The sequence below is a fragment of the Oncorhynchus masou genome, chromosome 9, assembly GCF_036934945.1.
Source record: "Oncorhynchus masou masou isolate Uvic2021 chromosome 9, UVic_Omas_1.1, whole genome shotgun sequence".
In the NCBI taxonomy this organism is placed as follows: Eukaryota; Metazoa; Chordata; class Actinopteri; order Salmoniformes; family Salmonidae; genus Oncorhynchus; species Oncorhynchus masou.
This window is the reverse complement of record NC_088220.1, coordinates 17,035,231-17,054,414: the sequence shown is the minus strand read 5'-3', so window position 1 is coordinate 17,054,414 and position 19,184 is coordinate 17,035,231. Positions and strand designations below refer to the sequence as shown.

General features: G+C 45.1%; 1 protein-coding gene across 1 annotated transcript; it reads left to right on the top strand.

Moving 5' to 3' along the window:
- Positions 1-8,386: 8,386 nt before the first annotated feature.
- LOC135545169 (inositol-trisphosphate 3-kinase B-like) lies at positions 8,387-13,688 on the top strand. Its single transcript, XM_064972801.1, has 7 exons — positions 8,387-8,839; positions 9,669-9,753; positions 9,853-10,066; positions 10,257-10,461; positions 12,752-12,850; positions 12,941-13,012; positions 13,120-13,688. The coding sequence occupies exons 1-7, from the start codon at positions 8,564-8,566 to the stop codon at positions 13,456-13,458; spliced, it is 1,290 nt and encodes a 429-aa protein (XP_064828873.1). The 5' UTR covers positions 8,387-8,563; the 3' UTR covers positions 13,459-13,688.
- Positions 13,689-19,184: the final 5,496 nt, after the last annotated feature.

The following is a 19,184-nucleotide window of genomic DNA, read 5'->3' as shown; positions in this document are numbered from 1 at the left end:
ATCATGGGTAAATTCTGACTGACTCACCGATCTACAATAGTTAGTAGTCATTGACGGGTGATTTGTAGATCAGTCAGTCGGCAGTAGCCTGCAATCGTTTTGATGCTCTGAAACACGGCCATTGTTGTCTGAAACAACGACGGAACAATGGTGCGCGGAGTTACAGGGACTGGAAATATGCATATACCACCCTATGCATCCTACTGCTGCCTTCCTTCTGAAGCTAAATAGGAAGCTAAATAGTCCCTGGATGGGAGACCAGATGCTGCTGGAAGTAGTGGTGGAGAGCCAGGAGGAAGCACCCTTTCCTCTGGTCTAAAAAAAAATCCCAGTGCCCCAGGGCAGTGCAGATTGCAGTCTTTCGGATGGGACGTTAAACGGGTGTCCTGACTCTCTGGGGTCACTAAATATTCCATGGCATTTATTGTAAGAGTAGGCCTGTTAACCCTGGTGTCCTGGCTAAATTCTCATGCTGGCCCTCAAACCATCACGGCCACCTAATCATCCCCAGTTTGCAATTGGCTCATTCATCCCCCCCCTCTCCCCTGTAACTATTCCCCAGGTCGTTGCTGTAAATGAGAACGTGTTCTCAGTCAACTTACCTGGTAAACTAAGGGTTAAAAAAAGAAAAATAATAATAAGATATTAATACATATAATATTTTAATAATAATATCCATTCCAGAGACAAGAAATGGTGTAATATCCTATTGTGAAGAGACTGGCTCAGACTTGGTGCCAAATTTTGAAATATTTCAACATCCAAAATATTACTCAACACCTCTGAAGTCTGTGATGAACTATTCCTTATGCAGATAAAGGAGAAATAACTTGTGCTGGTATGGGTGATACTGATATCAGTTTACTGTTCTGTTTTGCCAGTTAACTGCCTGTATTCTTGTTTATTCTTGTTTAATTATGGGTTATTTTGCAAATACAGGCCTTAGATTTTGAAGATAAAATATTAATTTAGATTTCTTTTAAATTTCACATCCATTTAAGTAAAGATGTTTATATATATATACATATGCTTTAATTTTTATTTTTTACATATGCAAATAACTTCATTAAAAATCCTACAATGTGATTTTCTGGATTTTTTTTCTTCTAATTTTGTCTGTCATAGTTGAAGTGTACCTATGATGAAAATTACAGGCCTCTCTCATCTTTTTAAGTGGGAGAACTTTTTTGCCCCACTGTATGTCCTTGTCCTCTCCTTTGGTTTATTCAGGGGGCGTCTTATAGAAAATGAAAATAAATCATTAAAGTCAGCAACAACCATAGTAAATCACATGAATAGACATCAAAATCACCCAGTCATCCTAACATTATACAACATGTAATGGTCTTATTCAGCAAATAAGTGAAAAGAAAGTGGTGAACTGAAACCCATCTCACAACTTTCCCAAAAGAATAAAAAGGAGGCAATGGAAAATAAACCAAAGAAACGGAAGATCAACTATCCAGACAATAGTGGTTATGAAGTGATACCTGTCAAGGAACACACCACCACACTCACCTAAAGTCTTCCAGCTACAGAATGATATGTGATTGTTTTGGCCCACATACCATGATAATTCAACAGACAGAGGCAGACAAAGCACAACCTTACACTTCAACCTGCACAGCACCACAGCCATCTCCTTGCACAATACAGCCCATTGCAGACGTACATGAGGGACTGATTGGAAAGTGGTGTGTTGTGAAATATGAGGAAGACCCTTACCCTGGTATTATACAAGATGCAGAAAGCTGTGCTCTAGTCAAGACGATGAGTAGTATGGGAGCCAATCAAAAATGGCCAATGACAAAGGACATTGTATGGTACCAACCAGAAAATGTGCTTGGGCTTGTCCCTGAGCCTCATCCAGTGACAAAACGGCATATGATGCTTGATGGCGCAGTCTGGGAGGAAATTTGCTCTCTCATTATGCAATATAGAGCATTATTAAGGGCAAAACCTAATCTTGAGTGAGTATACACCTGTCTCATGAGTCTGAATCAATAGGCTACAGCCAGTGAACAATCATTTGTTTAATGTCAAGCAGTGTTTCCAACCTTTCTGCCTAATGCTTTGAATCCCAAAATTGTTCTAAAAGGTGCTTTAAGTTCTTGAGGCATGTATCATTCTTTCTTGAGGTTTTGAATGTTGTGTTCTCGATCTTAAATGTGATTAAACGTACAACGGCCACCATTAAAATGTTTAATGGTATTTTTCATCAGTTGTTTTATATGAAATGGCATTTCCACCATGCACATTGGCTACCCGGACTATCTGCATTGTGTCCCACCACCCGCCAACCCCTCTTTTATGCTACTGCTACTCTCTGTTCATCATATATGCATAGTCACTTTAACCATATGTACATACTACCTCAATTAGCCCGACTAACCAGTGCCTGTATATAGCCTCGCTACCGTATATAGCCTCTCTACTGTATTTAGCCTCGCTACCATATATAGCCTCTCTACTGTATATAGCCTCTCTACTGTATATAGCCTCTCTACTGTATATAGTCTCGCTACCGTATATAGCCTCTCTACCGTATATAGCCTCGCTACCGTATATAGCCTCTCTACCGTATATAGCCTCTCTACTGTATATAGCCTCTCTACTGTATATAGCCTCGCTACCATATATAGCCTCTCTACTGTATATAGCCTCGTTACCATATATAGCCTCTCTACTGTATATAGCCTCGCTACCATATATAGCCTCTCTACTGTATATAGCCTCGCTACCATATATAGCCTCTCTACTGTATATAGCCTCGCTACCATATATAGCCTCTCTACTGTATATAGCCTCTCTACTGTATATCGCCTCTCTACTGTATATAGCCTCGCTACCATATATAGCCTTTCTACTGTATATAGCCTCACTACCATATATAGCCTCTCTACTGTATATAGCCTCGCTACCATATATAGCCTCTCTACTGTATATAGTCTCGCTACCATATATAGCCTCACTACCATATATAGCCTCTCTACTGTATATAGCCTCACTACCATATATAGCCTCACTACTGTTATTTTTCAATGTCTTTTTACTGTTGTATCTATTTCTTAACTTATCTATTGTTCACCTAATACCTATTTTTACTTAAAAATCACACTGTTGGTTAAGGCCTGTGAGTAAGCACACCTGTTGTATTCGGTGTACGTGACAAATAAACTTTGATTTGATTTGAATGCCAAGAGTGTGCAAAGCTGTCATCAAGGCAAAGGACGGCTACTTTGAAGAATATAAAATATATTTTGATTTGTTTAACACTTTTTTGTTTACTACATGATTCATGATTCCATATGTGTTATTTCATAGTTTTGATGTCTTCACATATTCTACAATGTAGAAAATAGTAAAAATAAAGAAAAACCCTTGAATGAGTAGGCGTGTCCAAACTTTTGACTGGTACTGTATATTCTGTGTGTTCATGTGTGTGTATGTTTGTTTGGGCGCATGTGTATGAGGTGAGAGATTCGTCTTCATCAAAGGCTAGCTGGGATGGACGAGAGCGAGGACATACATTTTCCCTGACACCCAAAAGTACTGGTTGCATTATGAACGCTTAGCAGGACAGGGAAATGGTCTAATTCACACACTTATCAAGAGAACATCCCTGGTCATATCTACTGCCTCTGATCTCACTAAATGCAAGCTTTGTTTGTAAATTATGTCTGAGTGTTGGAGCGTAACCCTGGCTATTCGTAAATTAAAAAAACTAGAAGATGGTGCCGTCTGGTTTGCTTAATATAAGGAATTAGAAATTATTTCTACTTTTACTTTTGATACTTAAGTATATTTAAAACCAAATACTTTTACTCAAGTAGGATTTACTGGGTGACTTTTTCATTTTCTATTAAGGTATCTTGACTTTCACTCAAGTTTGACAATTGGGTACTTTTCCACCACTGACTACATGTAAGTACGCACTTGTACACACACCTGTGTGAGACGTATCATATGTTGTGTGTTTCCTATATCATGATGTTGTGTTTGGGTGTGCTTTTCACTCAGAAATCGAGTAGTGCATCTGAAATTGTTCATCAGACACACTACTGGAGCCACATCAGATTACAGCAACCCATCTGAGTCAGGAGAAAGAGTCCATTCTCATGGCATGAGGGGGAGTTGGACATCAGAACGTTTCAGAGTGAGATAGACGAAGAATAAATATTGAGATAGACGAATAATAAATATTGAGATAGACAAAGAATAAATATTTTCCGAGGAAGGGGTGGGAAATATGGGCATATCTCTTGGCCTAGAGTTGGAAAGGTAATCTGAGATGGAACAGCAATCTGGAACGGTAATCTGAGATGGAACGGTAATATAGAATGGTAATCTGAGATGGAATGTTAATATGGAATGGTAATCTGAGATGGAACGGTAATATGGAATGGTAATCTGAGATGGAACGGTAATATGGAATGGTAATCTGAGATGGAACGGTAATATAGAATGGTAATCTGAGATGGAACGGTAATATGGAATGGTAATCTGAGATGGAACGGTAATATGGAATGGTAATCTGAGATGGAACGGTAATATGGAATGGTAATCTGAGATGGAACGGTAATATGGAATGGTAATCTGAGATGGAACGGTAATATAGAATGGTAATCTGAGATGGAACGGTAATATGGAATGGTAATCTGAGATGGAGCGGTAATATGGAATGGTAATCTGAGATGGAGCGGTAATATGGAATGGTAATCTGAGATGGAACGGTAATATGGAATGGTAATCTGAGATGGAACGGTAATATAGATTGGTAATCTGAGATGGAACGGTAATATAGAATGGTAATCTGAGATGGAACGTTAATATGGAATGGTAATCTGAGATGGAACGGTAATATGGAATGGTAATCTGAGATGGAACGGTAATATGGAATGGTAATCTGAGATGGAACGGTAATATGGAACGGTAATCTGAGATGGAACGGTAATATAGAATGGTAATCTGAGATGGAACGGTAATATGGAATGGTAATCTGAGATGGAATGGTAATATGGAATGGTAATCTGAGATGGAACGGTAATATAGAATGGTAATCTGAGATGGAACGGTAATATAGAATGGTAATCTGAGATGGAACGGTAATATGGAATGGTAATCTGAGATGGAACGGTAATATGGAACGGTAATCTGAGATGGAACGGTAATATAGAATGGTAATCTGAGATGGAACGGTAATATGGAATGGTAATCTGAGATGGAACGGTAATATAGAATGGTAATCTGAGATGGAACGGTAATATGGAATGGTAATCTGAGATGGAACGGTAATATGGAATGGTAATCTGAGATGGAACGGTAATATGGAATGGTAATCTGAGATGGAACGGTAATATGGAATGGTAATATGAGATGGAACGGTAATATGGAATGGTAATCTGAGATGGAACGGTAATATGGAATGGTAATCTGAGACAGCAAAGCAGCCAGACAGTATCCCCAGCACACTGACTGGAACTTCAACCTGTGTGATATCCTGATGGAGAGCTCCAGTGGAGTAATGACCAATAGGTGGCGCCAAAGTATTATCTTTAGGGGCGGCCCTCATGTATTTTGTTACCGTAAAACAATAGGAAGATTTGTTACATTTAAACACCTGCTTATATGTTTGAATCTGTGTGAATGTACTACTTTTTGTGTCTTCTTTTATTTCACTTCTTTAAAGTTGTGCGATAATTCATGCAAAAACCAGACAATGTTGAAATATTTGACCATAGGCCTCCACCTAAGGTTACCATTTTACTGTAGCCTACAGTATTGCACAAATGGAGTAAGGGTTATATCAGATGACCTCAGTATTATGAAACATCCAGGGTGGATGACAACACAAACAAAGTGTCATCCTCATCTTCAGATATTTGCAGGGACGGTTCCAGGTATAGGAGACATAAAAGGTTGTTTAGGGCCCCAGCCGCTAATGACATGACATTCTTTATAAAATTGCTACTTTTTCTCTCCTCCCCATTGCGAAATTTGTGGAATTGTTGAAAACGTGCTTTAAAACAGCATAAAAAATGTTTTGCTGCGAGATGGAGGGCCCTCAAAAGGCAAGAGCTGGCCTTTATATTTGCATGTTACAGACAAACATTCCTATGTCTCCCATGTTCTCCTCATCATTTCATTTAATAAATATTACAAATGTTTTTATTGGTGTTTGTATAGCATTTATGCATTTACATCCTACATTTCACATTCTGTCATCATGCCACTCAAAAACATGCTCACAGCACAATCTGTCCAAAAATGTCTGTGTATACCTTTTGATTTTATGTCATTATGAAGCTACCAAAGATGTTTTAAAATGTCCTATAGTAGCATAGGCCTGTTAGTAAAACCCCTATGTTTTTGGATAGCAGACAGAGCACCCCATTCAGATGACAACAGATGCATGTCCTAAGTAACACAAACAAGAGAGACTCCTGTCAACCTGCAGTTCACTGCCATACTGCCAGTCACACTCACTCACCACAGTGTTTTGAAAACTTTGTTGCGTCACAGCATGCAAAATACTGCCACGGCAGGGATAACGCAGGGAGACAGAGCTAGAGCCTATCCTATTCTACTACAGTCCTCCGACTGTACATGTGTCATTTCTATAGACAAAATGAACCCCTAGGGTCCATAAAGGTTTCCACAGATTTATCAAGGAGATGATGTTGGATGCACAAGGTAGGCTACTGCTAGCACCTTTTAATATATGTATTTCAGCATCCTTATTGCAACACCTAAATAGACATTGCATTGTCAGTCCTGTACGTGTTTAAAAAAACCAAATTGTTATATCTATAGCTTATGTATCTTATTGTTAGTGAAACAATTCTATTCTTAACCATTCAAATTCCTTCATTGTGTTTTGTGCTGTATTTGATTTTATAAAGATGTGTTCACATATGGAACATATCATCTATACTCAGGAGGCTTATCGAACACTCACAAAGAGGACTAGATCTACTAACATTGGAGTGACGTTATCAGGATAACTACATCCCCTGGAATATCACCCTTTCACCTGGGAATGATGGACAACACAACACTCCCAGCTCTGGAGGAAATGAAGGATGTAGAGAAAGAAAAGGAGACGGGAGAAGGAGAGTTGGGGAACGGAGAACATGATAATGACAACGAGGATGGATTTATTGGACTCTTGAATGATGTTGACCAACATCTGCCCACTGCTGACAGGACGCCCAGTGTGTTTAGTGGGGTGAAACCCCAAACCAAACTTCTCTCGAGCCCGGACTCACCATCTAACAGTCTGGAACTACAAGACCACGATGGAGGACCCAGGCAAATGGGTGACACAGAACCAGGCTCTGAACTGCATTTGACTCAAGGCCTTTTGTTTGATATTCAAAGATATGACAGTGGAGTGCGGGAGAGGGGAGAAGAACATGTAGAGGAGGAGGGGTCAGAGAGCGAGAGAGTAAAGGATTCAAGGATGAACAGAAGGAGCGCAAATGAGAGATGGAGACTGAGTAAAAGGGAGAGGTCGGGAGAGAGCATGCCAACAGCAAAGACAGAGGGATGGGAAAAGATGGAGAAAAGAGAGAGATGGAGCAGGTCAGGGAGGATGAGAAAGATGGAAGAGGGAGAGGGGATGCAAGAGGGAGGTGTGCTGAATGAGAGGAGCGAGGAGAGGAAGAGTACAGAGCAGACACGTGATAAAGAGACCAAGCTTGAGAGGATAGGGGACAGAATGACAGACAGAAAGGACACAGGGGATAGAGAGACATACAGAGGGGACATAGGGGATACAGAGACAGACAGAGAGGACATAGGGGATAGAGAGACATACAGAGTGGACATAGGGGATAGAGAGACATACAGAGGGGACATAGGGGATAGAGAGACAGACAGAGGGGACATAGGGGATAGAGAGACAGACAGAGGGGACATAGGGGATAGAGAGACAGACAGAGGGGACACAGGGGATAGAGAGACAGACAGAGGGGACATAGGGGATAGAGAGGCAGACAGAGAGGACACAGGGGATAGAGAGACAGACAGAGGGCACATAGGGGATAGAGAGACAGACAGAGGGGACATAGGGGATAGAGAGACAGACAGAGGAGACATAGGGGATAGAGAGGCAGACAGAGAGGACACAGGGGATAGAGAGACAGACATAGAGGACATAGGGGATAGAGAGACATACAGAGGGGACATAGGGGATAGAGAGACATACAGAGGAGACATAGGGGATAGAGAGACAGACAGAGGAGACATAGGGGATAGAGAGGCAGACAGAGAGGACACAGGGGACAGAGAGACGGACAGAGGGGACATAGGGGATAGAGAGATAGACAGAGGGGACATAGGGGATAGAGAGACGGACAGAGGGGACATAGGGAATAGCGAGACAGACAGAGGGGACATAGGGGATAGAGAGGCAGACAGAGGGGACATAGGGGATAGAGAGACAGACAGAGGGGACATAGGGGATAGAGAGACAGACAGAGGGGACATAGGGGATAGAGAGACAGACAGAGGGGACATAGGGGATAGAGAGACAGACAGAGGGGACATAGGGGATAGAGAGATGGAAGGAGAAAGATCAGGGGATAGAAATACAGAAGGGGAAAGTGTCAGGGATAGAGAGAAGGATAGAGAGAAGGAAGGTGCCAGCAGCCTTAGCTCTGAGGGGAGCTGTAGTGAAACCCACTGGTCTCCTTCACCCCATCCCATCCTCTCCAGGATGCTCATGCATTCCTCCGTCTCTTCCTCCGCTTCCTCATTCAACTGCTCCTCAGCGGAGAGCGATGAGGTCTTCAGCGAAGGAGAGGACACTGCCAGCAAGAGGAGTACCATGAGGAGGGTGAGATTGAGAACTGAACATGAAAAGAGAAAGAGTGTAGGCCTATTACATACTTTTGGAGATCATATCTTAAATAGACAATATCTCACTGGTTTCATCCACTGTAGGCCTACACTGTAAATATTAGGGCTGGGAATTGCCAGGGTCCTCACAATATAATATTATCACCATATTTAAGTGCCGATATGATATGTATTGCGATTCTATATGTATTGCAAATCAATTCTGTGATTTTATTCCGATTCCGTGGTCCTGACATATTGTCTGCTGCAGAGAGACACGAGAGAGCATAAGAAAACCAGTTTTGATCAGTCATGGAAATAAAAGTGCTGAAAACAAATAGGCTCCCCATTGAAAAATAATATGGAGAACAAGCTATGAAGGATAAGTACTGTCATTTTGATGCAGGTACAGCCAACTAGCGCAACAATAATATTGCAATATTATCAAATCGATACAATACATCGTTAAAAATATATGTAACTGTATTGATTATTTCTGTTGATGCCTTTATTCTCCATGAAAGAATGTGTGTAATTTCCATCCCATTCTCAACCCCTCTGTTTAACTGCAGTCTGCGATTTGCATGAGTTTGAAAGCGAGCCTTGAGCCAGGCACATTTGAATAGGATTTGCATGGGTCCTACTGATGGAGATAGGGGAGACCGGAGAGGGGGGTGATGGGTGTTCCACCAGTGCTTTCCCACTCCCCTTAGTGTGGACCTACAGTATTTTGACTCAAGTTATGCCCATTATGAAGCTAAAGAGTGAGATCACAAAAAGCAGGCTATTTTATGTGAATAAGACAATGGAAATGTTCTTTACTCCAGTGTCGCTCCTGGAGGACCTTCCTGACCATGATGCAGTGGTCAGTGCGTCGGCAGAGTTCATGGGTCCAGCTAGCAGGACATCAAGGCATGTGTCCATTTAACAACACAAACACATCGCTATCGCACTTTATATGTACTGTATAACTCACTCTATCACATCTCTCCCCTGCCTCTGTGTTGCTAGGTAACTTCCAGCTGAGTGAGGGGGGCGAGGTGCTGAAGCGTTTCAGTGAGGTGGAGGCTGTGTGTCTGCAGGCCCTCATGGCTGACCCACTGCGTCCGTTTGTACCGCAGTACCATGGCTCGGTCAACAGGGGGGGTAACAGTTACATCCGCCTGGAGGACTTACTGAGTGGCCTGAAGAACCCTGTCATCATGGACTGCAAGATGGGCGTGAGGTACTGTCTGTGTGTGTGTGTGTGTGTGTGTGTGTGTGTGTGTGTGTGTGTGTGTGTGTGTGTGTGTGTGTGTGTGTGTGTGTGTGTGTGTGTGTGTGTGTGTGTGTGTGTGTGTGTGTGTGTGTGTAACTGTGTGTGTGTGTAACTGTGTGTAATACGAGCTATTGTTGACCATAATGGTTCCTCTCAGGACATATCAGGAGGAGGAATTAACCAAATCACACACCAAGCCCACCCTGAGGACTGATATGTACCAGAAGATGGTAAAAGTTGATCCAACGGCTCTCACTGTGGAGGAACATGAGCAGCGAGGCGTGACGAAGTGGCGCTACCTGCAGTGGAGGGATAACACCAGCTCCACCTCCACACTAGGCTTCAGGATTGAGGGCATCATGGTGAGAGACACGGCTTCAACGCCCAAACCTCTTCTGTCCTCTGATTGGCTAAATGATAAAAAATCTTATTTTGTGCAAGTCTTTATTTATTGACATTATCATTGATGTTTTAAAAGTTATGACTGTTCTTGACCCCTGTGTCTCTCAGCCTACTAACGTCTCTGGATTATATATACTGGGGTTATATACAGTTCACTCGGAAAGCATCCACTTTGTTGCGTTACAACCTTATTCTAAAATTGATTTAATTGTTTTTTTCCCCTCATCAATCTAAACACAATTTCCCAAAATGACAAAGCAAAAACAAGGTTTTTTAGAAATGTTTGCAAATGTATTAAAAATGTTTAAAAATGAAATATCACAACTACATAAGTATTCAGACCCTTTGCTATGAGACTTGAAATTGAACTTAGGTGCATTCTGTTTCCATTGATCATCCTTGAGATGTTTCTACAACTTGATTGGAGTCCACCTTTGATACATTCAATTGATTGGACATGATTTAGAAAGGCACACACCTGTCTATATAAGGTCCCACAGTAGACAGAGCATGTCTGAGCAGAAACCAAGCTTTGAGGCCAAAGGAATTGTCAGTAGAGCTCAGAGACAGGATTGTGTCGAGGCACAAATCTGGGGAAGGGTACCTAAACATTTCTGCAGCATTGAAGGTCCCCAAGAACACAATTGGCTCAATCATTCTTAAATGGGAGACGTTTGGAACCACCAAGACTCTTCCTAGAGCTGGCCGCACGGCCAAACTGAGCAATCGGGGGAGAAGGGCCTTGGTCAGGGAGGTGACCAAGAAAGTGATGGTCACTCTGACAGAGCTCCAGAGTTCAGCTGGGGAGATGGGAGAACCTTCCAGAAGGACAACCATCTCTGCAGCACTCCACCAATCAGGCCTTTGTGATAGAGTGGCCAGACGGAAGCCATTCCTCAGTGAAAGGCAGCCCGCTTGGAGTTTGCCAAAAGGCACATAGACTCTCAGACCATGAGAAACAAGATTGTCTGGTCTGATTGAATTCTTTGGCCTGAATGCCAAGCGTCACGTCTGGAGGAAACCCGGCTCCATCCCTACTGTGAAGCATGGTGGTGGCAGCATCATGCTGTGGGGATGGTTTTCATCGGCAGGGACAGGGAGACTAGTCAGGATCGAGAGAAAGATGAACCGTGCAAAGTACATGGAGATCATTGATGAAAACCTGCTCCAGAGCGCTCAGGCCCTCAGACTGGGGTGAAGGTTCACCTTCCAACAGGACAATGACCCTAAGCACACAGCCAAGACAACGCAGGAGTGGCTTCGGGACAAGTCTCTGAATGTCCTTGAGTGGCCCAGCCAAAGCACTGACTTGAACCTGATCGAACATCTCCGGAGAGACCTGAAAATAGCTGTGCAGCAACGCTCCCCATCCAACCTGAGAGAGCTTGAGAAAATCTGCAGAGAAGAATGGGAGAAACTCCCCAAATACAGGTGTGCCAAACTTGCAGCATCACACCCAAGAAGACTCAAGGCTGTAATCGCTGCCAAAGGTGCTTCAAGAAAGTACTGAGTAAAGGGTCTGAATACTTATGTAAATGTTCCGTTTGCTTTGTCATTAGGGAGTATTGTATCTAAAAAATTATTTAATCCATTTCAGAATACGGCTGTAACATAACAAAATTAACAAAATTAATTAAAATTAATTAAAAGTCTGAATACTTTCCGAATGCACTGTGTACTGGAGTTATGTATACTAGGCTTCTGTATGCTGGGCGTCTGTATGATGGGCTTCTGTATGCTGGGCTACTTTATGCTGGGGTTATGTATGCTGGGATTATGTATGCTGGGATTGTGTATGCTGGGCTTCTGTATGCTGGGCTACTTTATGCTGGGTTTATGTATGCTGGGATTATGTATGCTGGGGTTATGTATGCTGGGCTAATTTATGCTGGGATTATGTATGCTGGGTTTATGTATGCTGGGATTATGTATGCTGGGATTATGTATGCTGGGATTATGTATGCTGGGTTTATGTATACTGGGGTTATGTATGCTGGGATTATGTATGCTGGGGTTATGTATGCTGGGATTATGTATACTGGGGTTATGTATGCTGGGATTATGTATGCTGGGAGTATGTATGCTGGGTTTATGTATACTGGGGTTATGTATGCTGGGATTATGTATGCTGGGGTTATGTATGCTGGGTTTATGTATGCTGGGGTTATGTATGTCAGCTATCGCCAATTAACACTTGATCTGATTGAATCTAGGCCTTAGTCTGCGTCTGTCCCTGTGTGTCCATGTTAGATGGAGAATGGCAGCGTACAGCGGGACTTTAAGATGCTCACCCCGGCCCAGGTCACCGAGGCCCTCCTCTCCTTCACCAAGAGTCATCTACACATCCTGGTCAGTCATTCACCATCAACAGCTCTAATAATGTAGCTGAATATTTCTCCTTTTCACCCTGCACTCTCCCTTCCTGTTTATCACCCTTAGAAGGCCTACCATTCCAGACTTCAGGCTCTGGATGAAGCCCTGAAGGAATCCCCATTTTTCAAAGCCCATGAGGTCAGTTGATATGTGCTACTTAAACATGTCAACCCTCCCTCTACTTCATAATAACGTATTTAGCCTCAGAACTAGTCATGCAGTAATGTTTTGGGTTCACCTGGCAGGTGATTGGCAGCTCGCTCCTCTTCGTCCACGACTGGACCAGTAAGGCCAGCATCTGGATGATAGACTTTGGGAAGACCACCCCGTCGCCCAGCACTATGCAGCTGAGGCATGACGTCCCATGGGCCGAGGGGAATCGGGAGGATGGGTACCTGATCGGGCTGGCCGCCCTCACCTCCCTCGTGGGTCAGGCCATCAGCCAGGCAGCCTGCAGACAGGAGGAGAAGCATGGAGAGGAGATGGGCGGTGTCACACACACCCTGCAGGAACAGGAACATACACAGACTAAAAGTCAGGGTGGTCAAGGCGAGGCAGCACAGAATGAAGATACTTCTGATTGAAGAAGAGAGGCCACATCAAGACAATATTCACAGGAATGTGTTCTCTAATTTACATGGATGATGTTTGTGGATAATTGCAATAGACACTATTAATGGATAGAATTATCTTAACTGTTTAGAAATAGGACAATATTTTTATATTTTTCACAATAAAAACAACCTACTGTACAAATTCCTCGTCTATAGACATCATATTGACAGTTATCAATATATTCTAACTCAAATTTGCACCATAGACCATGGTCTGGTTTGTCTCATTTGCTTGTGCCATTAAGGAAATGAAATTTGAATAGCCACAGTAGATACTCCAGGCTTTGTGGTGGTGGTTATCTCCTGAACCATCACTGCAGGACAGGTGAGGGAGGTTAACACCCAACATCAGACGCAGCCAACAAAAACACAAAAACAGGGTTTTTTATTTCTTTCATTACACATATCTTCAGCATTACATCTGTGGCACACGTCGGCAAAGTTCACGAGGTCGAGGTTGACAGGAATTGTCTTTGCTGCTCAATGGATGTCCCTGTGCCCTATCAGAGATACTGTACTTTTGAGGAGATGGGAAACTTGTCAGGATTTGGCCAGGGTTGTTCCAGTTGTTTGTCAGTAGATGTCCCCATTGTGCTTTTTGTCCCTGTGTTTTTCCCTTGACCCCCATTATTGTTTGCACCTGTGTCTTGTTTCCCCTGAGTGTATTTAAACCCTTTGTTTCCCTCAGTTCTGTGCTCTGTGTTTGTATGTTGGCACCCTGCCCTAGTGTTCTGTGTGCTCTTGTCGATTCCGGGTAACGTTCTTGTGGTATTCTGTTTTTTTGTTTTAGTTTAGTTTTGGTGAGTTTCTTTTTAGTTCTTTTTGTGTTTTTCCTTCCACCTTTTGGATTTGCCATTTTTATTTTTAGGATTTTTTCTTCATTAAATACACCGTCTTAAGTACTGCTGTGTCTGCCTCATCTTCTGGGTTCTGCTGTCTATTCGTGGCTCAGTTGGTTAAGTGACTGTTTCTCACTCCGGAGACCCAGGTTCGAAACCGGGTCCTGACAGAAACACAGAGCCAAAAATGAACCCAGAGGCAGCCAGTTCCCAGGACCTTTTGCCACGCTGTCCCACCACCAGGAGACTGTCCAACGCCACGAAGCCGCCCTGGTTCATCAAGAGGCCTTAATGGCAAGACATTCTCATCTTCTGTCGGAGATGCTGACTTCCATTAAGCAAATGTCTGATCGACTTACCCCGGCAACAGTTCCCGTCCCAGTACCTCAAGTTCACGTACCCATGGCAGTTAACCCCTGGCTGAACCTCGTCTTCCACCTCCCCAACGGTTCTCAGGTGATCCAAGTGCTTGTAAAGGGTTTCTCACTCAATGTTCTCTCTCCTTTGAGCTGCAACCCTCGTCGTTTCCCACCGACCGGTCTAAGATCGCATATATCATCACCCTGCTGTCGGAAAAAGCCCTGGCCTGGGCTACTGCTGTGTGGGATGCCCATAGTTCCTGCTGTGCCAGCTACTCTGCCTTTGCTGAGGAATTCAAACGAGTGTTTCAAGGCCCAAGCAGTGGTTCTGACTCAGCCAAACAGCTCCTGACTCTCCATCAAGGTTGGCGCAGCGTGACGGACTATGCCATCCAGTTCCGCACGGTAGCAGCAGCGAGTGGCTGGAACAACGAGGCGCTCACGGTGTGCTTTCTGAAAGGCCTTTCCGACACTATCCAAGATGAACTGGCCACTCGGGAAACCCCGGACAATCTCGAGTCCCTGATCACGTTGGCCTCACGCATTGACCAGCGTCTGAGAGAGAGAGAACTCAACCGTAGACCTCTAGCCCCTATCAGTCCCAGCTCCGAGCTCCCACCTTTATCCTCGCTGGCTCCACCGGAACCCATGCAGATTGGACACATCTCCCAGGCTGAGAGAGACCGCCGGATGAGGGAGCGACGCTGTCTATATTGCGGCAAACCGGGCCATTTCCGTTCCACGTGTCCCGGGCTCCAGGGAAACGCTCTGTCCCGTACAGACCGGGGGGAACTGTAACGGGAAACATAACCTCCTCCCATCCGTCCAACTCCCGTCTGCTCATTCCAGTCACCCTCTCCTGGGACAACCACAAGCTTCACCTTCAAGCCTTGGTAGACTCTGGAGCCGCAGGTAACTTCATGGATGGTGTCTGGGCGAAGGAGAATGGCGTTCCCTCTGAACCTCTAAGTGACCCCATGAGGGTTACTACATTGGATGGAAGCCCTTTGGGATCTGGACTTGTCACTCATGTCACTACCTCCTTGAGACTTTCAGTTTCACAACACCAGGAATTGATGAACTTTCATTTGATCTCCTGTTCCGAGTTCCCTCTCGTCCTTGGATACCCCTGGCTTCACAGCCATAACCCTCACATCGACTGGTCTGTGGGCACTATCAAGCAGTGGGGTCCTACGTGCCAAGCTACTTGTATTTTCCAGAATTCCCCGAGTTCTACTCCCGAGTCTTTAGAATCCATCGACCTGACCCGAGTTCCCGAGTGTTACCATGACCTCAAACTGGTGTTTAGCAAACAGAGGGCCACCATGCTACCACCCCATAGATCTTACGATTGCCCCATCGACCTGTTTCCGGGCACTTGCCCCCCCAGGGGTCGGATCTTTTCCCTATCTCCATCCGAACGAGCTGCTATGGATACCTACATCAAGGACTCTCTGGAAGCAGGCCTCATGCGTCCATCCACCTCCCCGGCGGGAGCAGGGTTTTTCTTTGTGGCCAAGAAAGACGGTGGGTTACGTCCTTGCATCGACTACCGGGGACTCAATGACATAACCGTCCGTAACCGTTACCCGCTACCCCTTATGGCCACAGCCTTCGAGCTGCTCCAGGAAGCAGTTGTTTTCACTAAGCTTGACCTGCGGAACGCATACCATCTTGTGCGGATCAGACCTGGTGACGAGTGGAAGACCGCTTTCAACACGCCTACTGGTCACTATGAATACTTGGTGATGCCCTTCGGCCTGACCAACGCCCCAGCGGTGTTCCAAGCGCTCATAAACGATGTGCTTAGGGATATGCTTAACATATTTGTGTTCGTTTACTTGGATGACATCCTCATCTTTTCGAGCTCCCTTCAAGAACACACTAAGCATGTCAGACAAGTACTCAAACGCCTCCTGGACAGCCATCTGTACGTTAAGCCGGAAAAATGTGAATTCCATTCATCCCGAGTACAATTCCTGGGATTTGTAGTGGAACCCGGTCGAATCCAAATGGACCCTAGGAAGGTAGGGGCGGTAGCGGATTGGCCCACCCCAAATCCGTTAAGGATGTTCAGCGTTTCCTGGGCTTCACAAACTTTTACCGCAAGTTCATCAAGAACTTCAGTTTGGTGGCAGCTCCTCTCTCAGCTTTAACCAAAGGTGGCAATGCAAGGTTTTTTGGGGAAGAGAAGCTGAGACGGCCTTCCAAGGACTCAAGCAGCGCATCCTCTCTGCTCCCATCCTGATACTACCGACTACGGATGAACCATTTGTGGTGGAGGTAGACGCATCAGAGGTTGGTGTCGGAGCTGTCCTGTCTCAGAGGGGTGAAGACAAGAAGCTTCATCCGTGCGCTTTCTTCTCACACCGGCTTACCCCGACTGAGAGGAACTACGATGTGGGGGATCGTGAACTCCTAGCGGTTAAGATGGCATTGAAGGAATGGAGACACTGGCTCGAGGGGGCTTCTCACCCGTTTCAAGTGCTTACGGACCACAAAAATCTGGAGTATATCCAGCAGGCGAAGCGATTGAACTCTAGACAAGCTAGATGGTCTCTTTTCTTCAATCGATTCCAGTTTATCCTCACCTATCGGCCCGGGTCGAAGAATCTCAAACCGGATGCCCTGTCCCGAGTCTACGCTCCTGCCATTCGAGATGACACGGACATGCCTGTCCTTCCTGCTGCTAAGATTGTGGCTCCGATCTCGTGGCAAGTTGAGGATACCGTGAGACGTGCTCAAGCTAGCGAACCGGACCCTAAAGGAGGCCCTGCCAATCGGTTGTTTGTCCCCAAGGCAGTGAGGACTCAGGTCCTTCTGTGGGGGCACTCCTCTCGCCTCACCTGTCATCCGGGCGTAGGTCGCACCTTGGAGTTCATCCAGCGTAAGTTCTGGTGGCCTACCATAAGAGAAGACGTTGCCACTTTCGTCAATGCCTGCCCCGTGTGCTGCCAGGGCAAATCTTCTCACCTCCGCCCTCAAGGACTCCTTCACCCTTTACCTGTTCCCCACAGACCCTGGTCCCATATCTCATTGGACTTTATTACTGGACTTCCTCCATCCCATGGCAATACTACTATCCTAGTCATAATCGACAGGTTTTCAAAGGCGGCCAGGTTCGTCCCTCTGACTAAGTTACCTTCTGCCAAGGAAACGGCTGAGTTGGTAATTAATCATGTGTTCCGAGTCTTCGGCATTCCTCAAGATGTGGTTTCTGACAGGTCCCCAGTTCGCTTCAAGGTTTTGGAAGGCCTTCTGCCAACTCATGGGGGCTTCTGCCAGTCTATCTTCAGGGTACCATCCGGAGTCCAACGGCCAAACAGAGAGGATGAATCAAGAGCTGGAAACCACCCTCCGATGTATGACTCGTGACAACCCGTCCACATGGTCATCCTTTATTGTTTGGGCCGAATACGCGCACAACACCTTGCGCTCCTCCTCCACTGGTATGTCCCCGCACGAGTGTCAGTTTGGCTATGCTCCTCCATTGTTCCCGGACCAGGAGGCAGAAGTCAGTGTGCCTTCAGCCTTGAGATTCGTCAGACGCTGTCGGCTTATGTGGAGGAAGACCCGTCTTAATCTGATGCGTTCCTCACAGAGGTATCAACAACAAGCCAACAGACGTCGCCGTCCCGGGCCTACCCTGCGCCCCGGCCAGAGAGTCTGGCTCTCCACAAGAGACTTACCTCTACGGGTGGAGTCTCGCAAGCTGTCCCAAAAATACATCGGTCCCTTCAAGGTTGCCAGGAGAGTTAACCCAGTTTCTTATCGCCTACACTTACCCAGATCCCTTAAGATTAATCCCACATTTCATGTGTCTTTGTTAAAACCTGTTGTTTTTTCTCCCCTTGTCCCGGCAGACAGACCTCCCCTCCGCCTCGTGTCATTGGAGGCCAGCCGGCTTATACCGTCCACCGGATACTGGATTCCCGCCGGGTGCAGCGGTCCTGGCAGTATCTGGTGGACTGGGAAGGCTACGGTCCTGAGGAGCGCTCCTGGGTTCCTGCCAAAGACATCCTGGACCCTGACCTCATTCGTCAGTTCAGGGTCCTCCACCCTGAGAGAGCTGGTAGGAACGTCAGGAGCCGTTCCTAGGGGGGGGATTCTGTCAGGATTTGGCCAGGGTTGTTCCAGTTGTTTGTCAGTAGATGTCCCCATTGTGCTTTTTGTCCCTGTGTTTTTCCCTTGACCCCCATTATTGTTTGCACCTGTGTCTTGTTTCCCCTGAGTGTATTTAAACCCTTTGTTTCCCTCAGTTCTGTGCTCTGTGTTTGTATGTTGGCACCCTGCCCTAGTGTTCTGTGTGCTCTTGTCGATTCCGGGTAACGTTCTTGTGGTATTCTGTTTTTTTGTTTTAGTTTAGTTTTGGTGAGTTTCTTTTTAGTTCTTTTTGTGTTTTTCCTTCCACCTTTTGGATTTGCCATTTTTATTTTTAGGATTTTTTCTTCATTAAATACAGTTAAGTGACTGTTTCTCACTCCGGAGACCCAGGTTC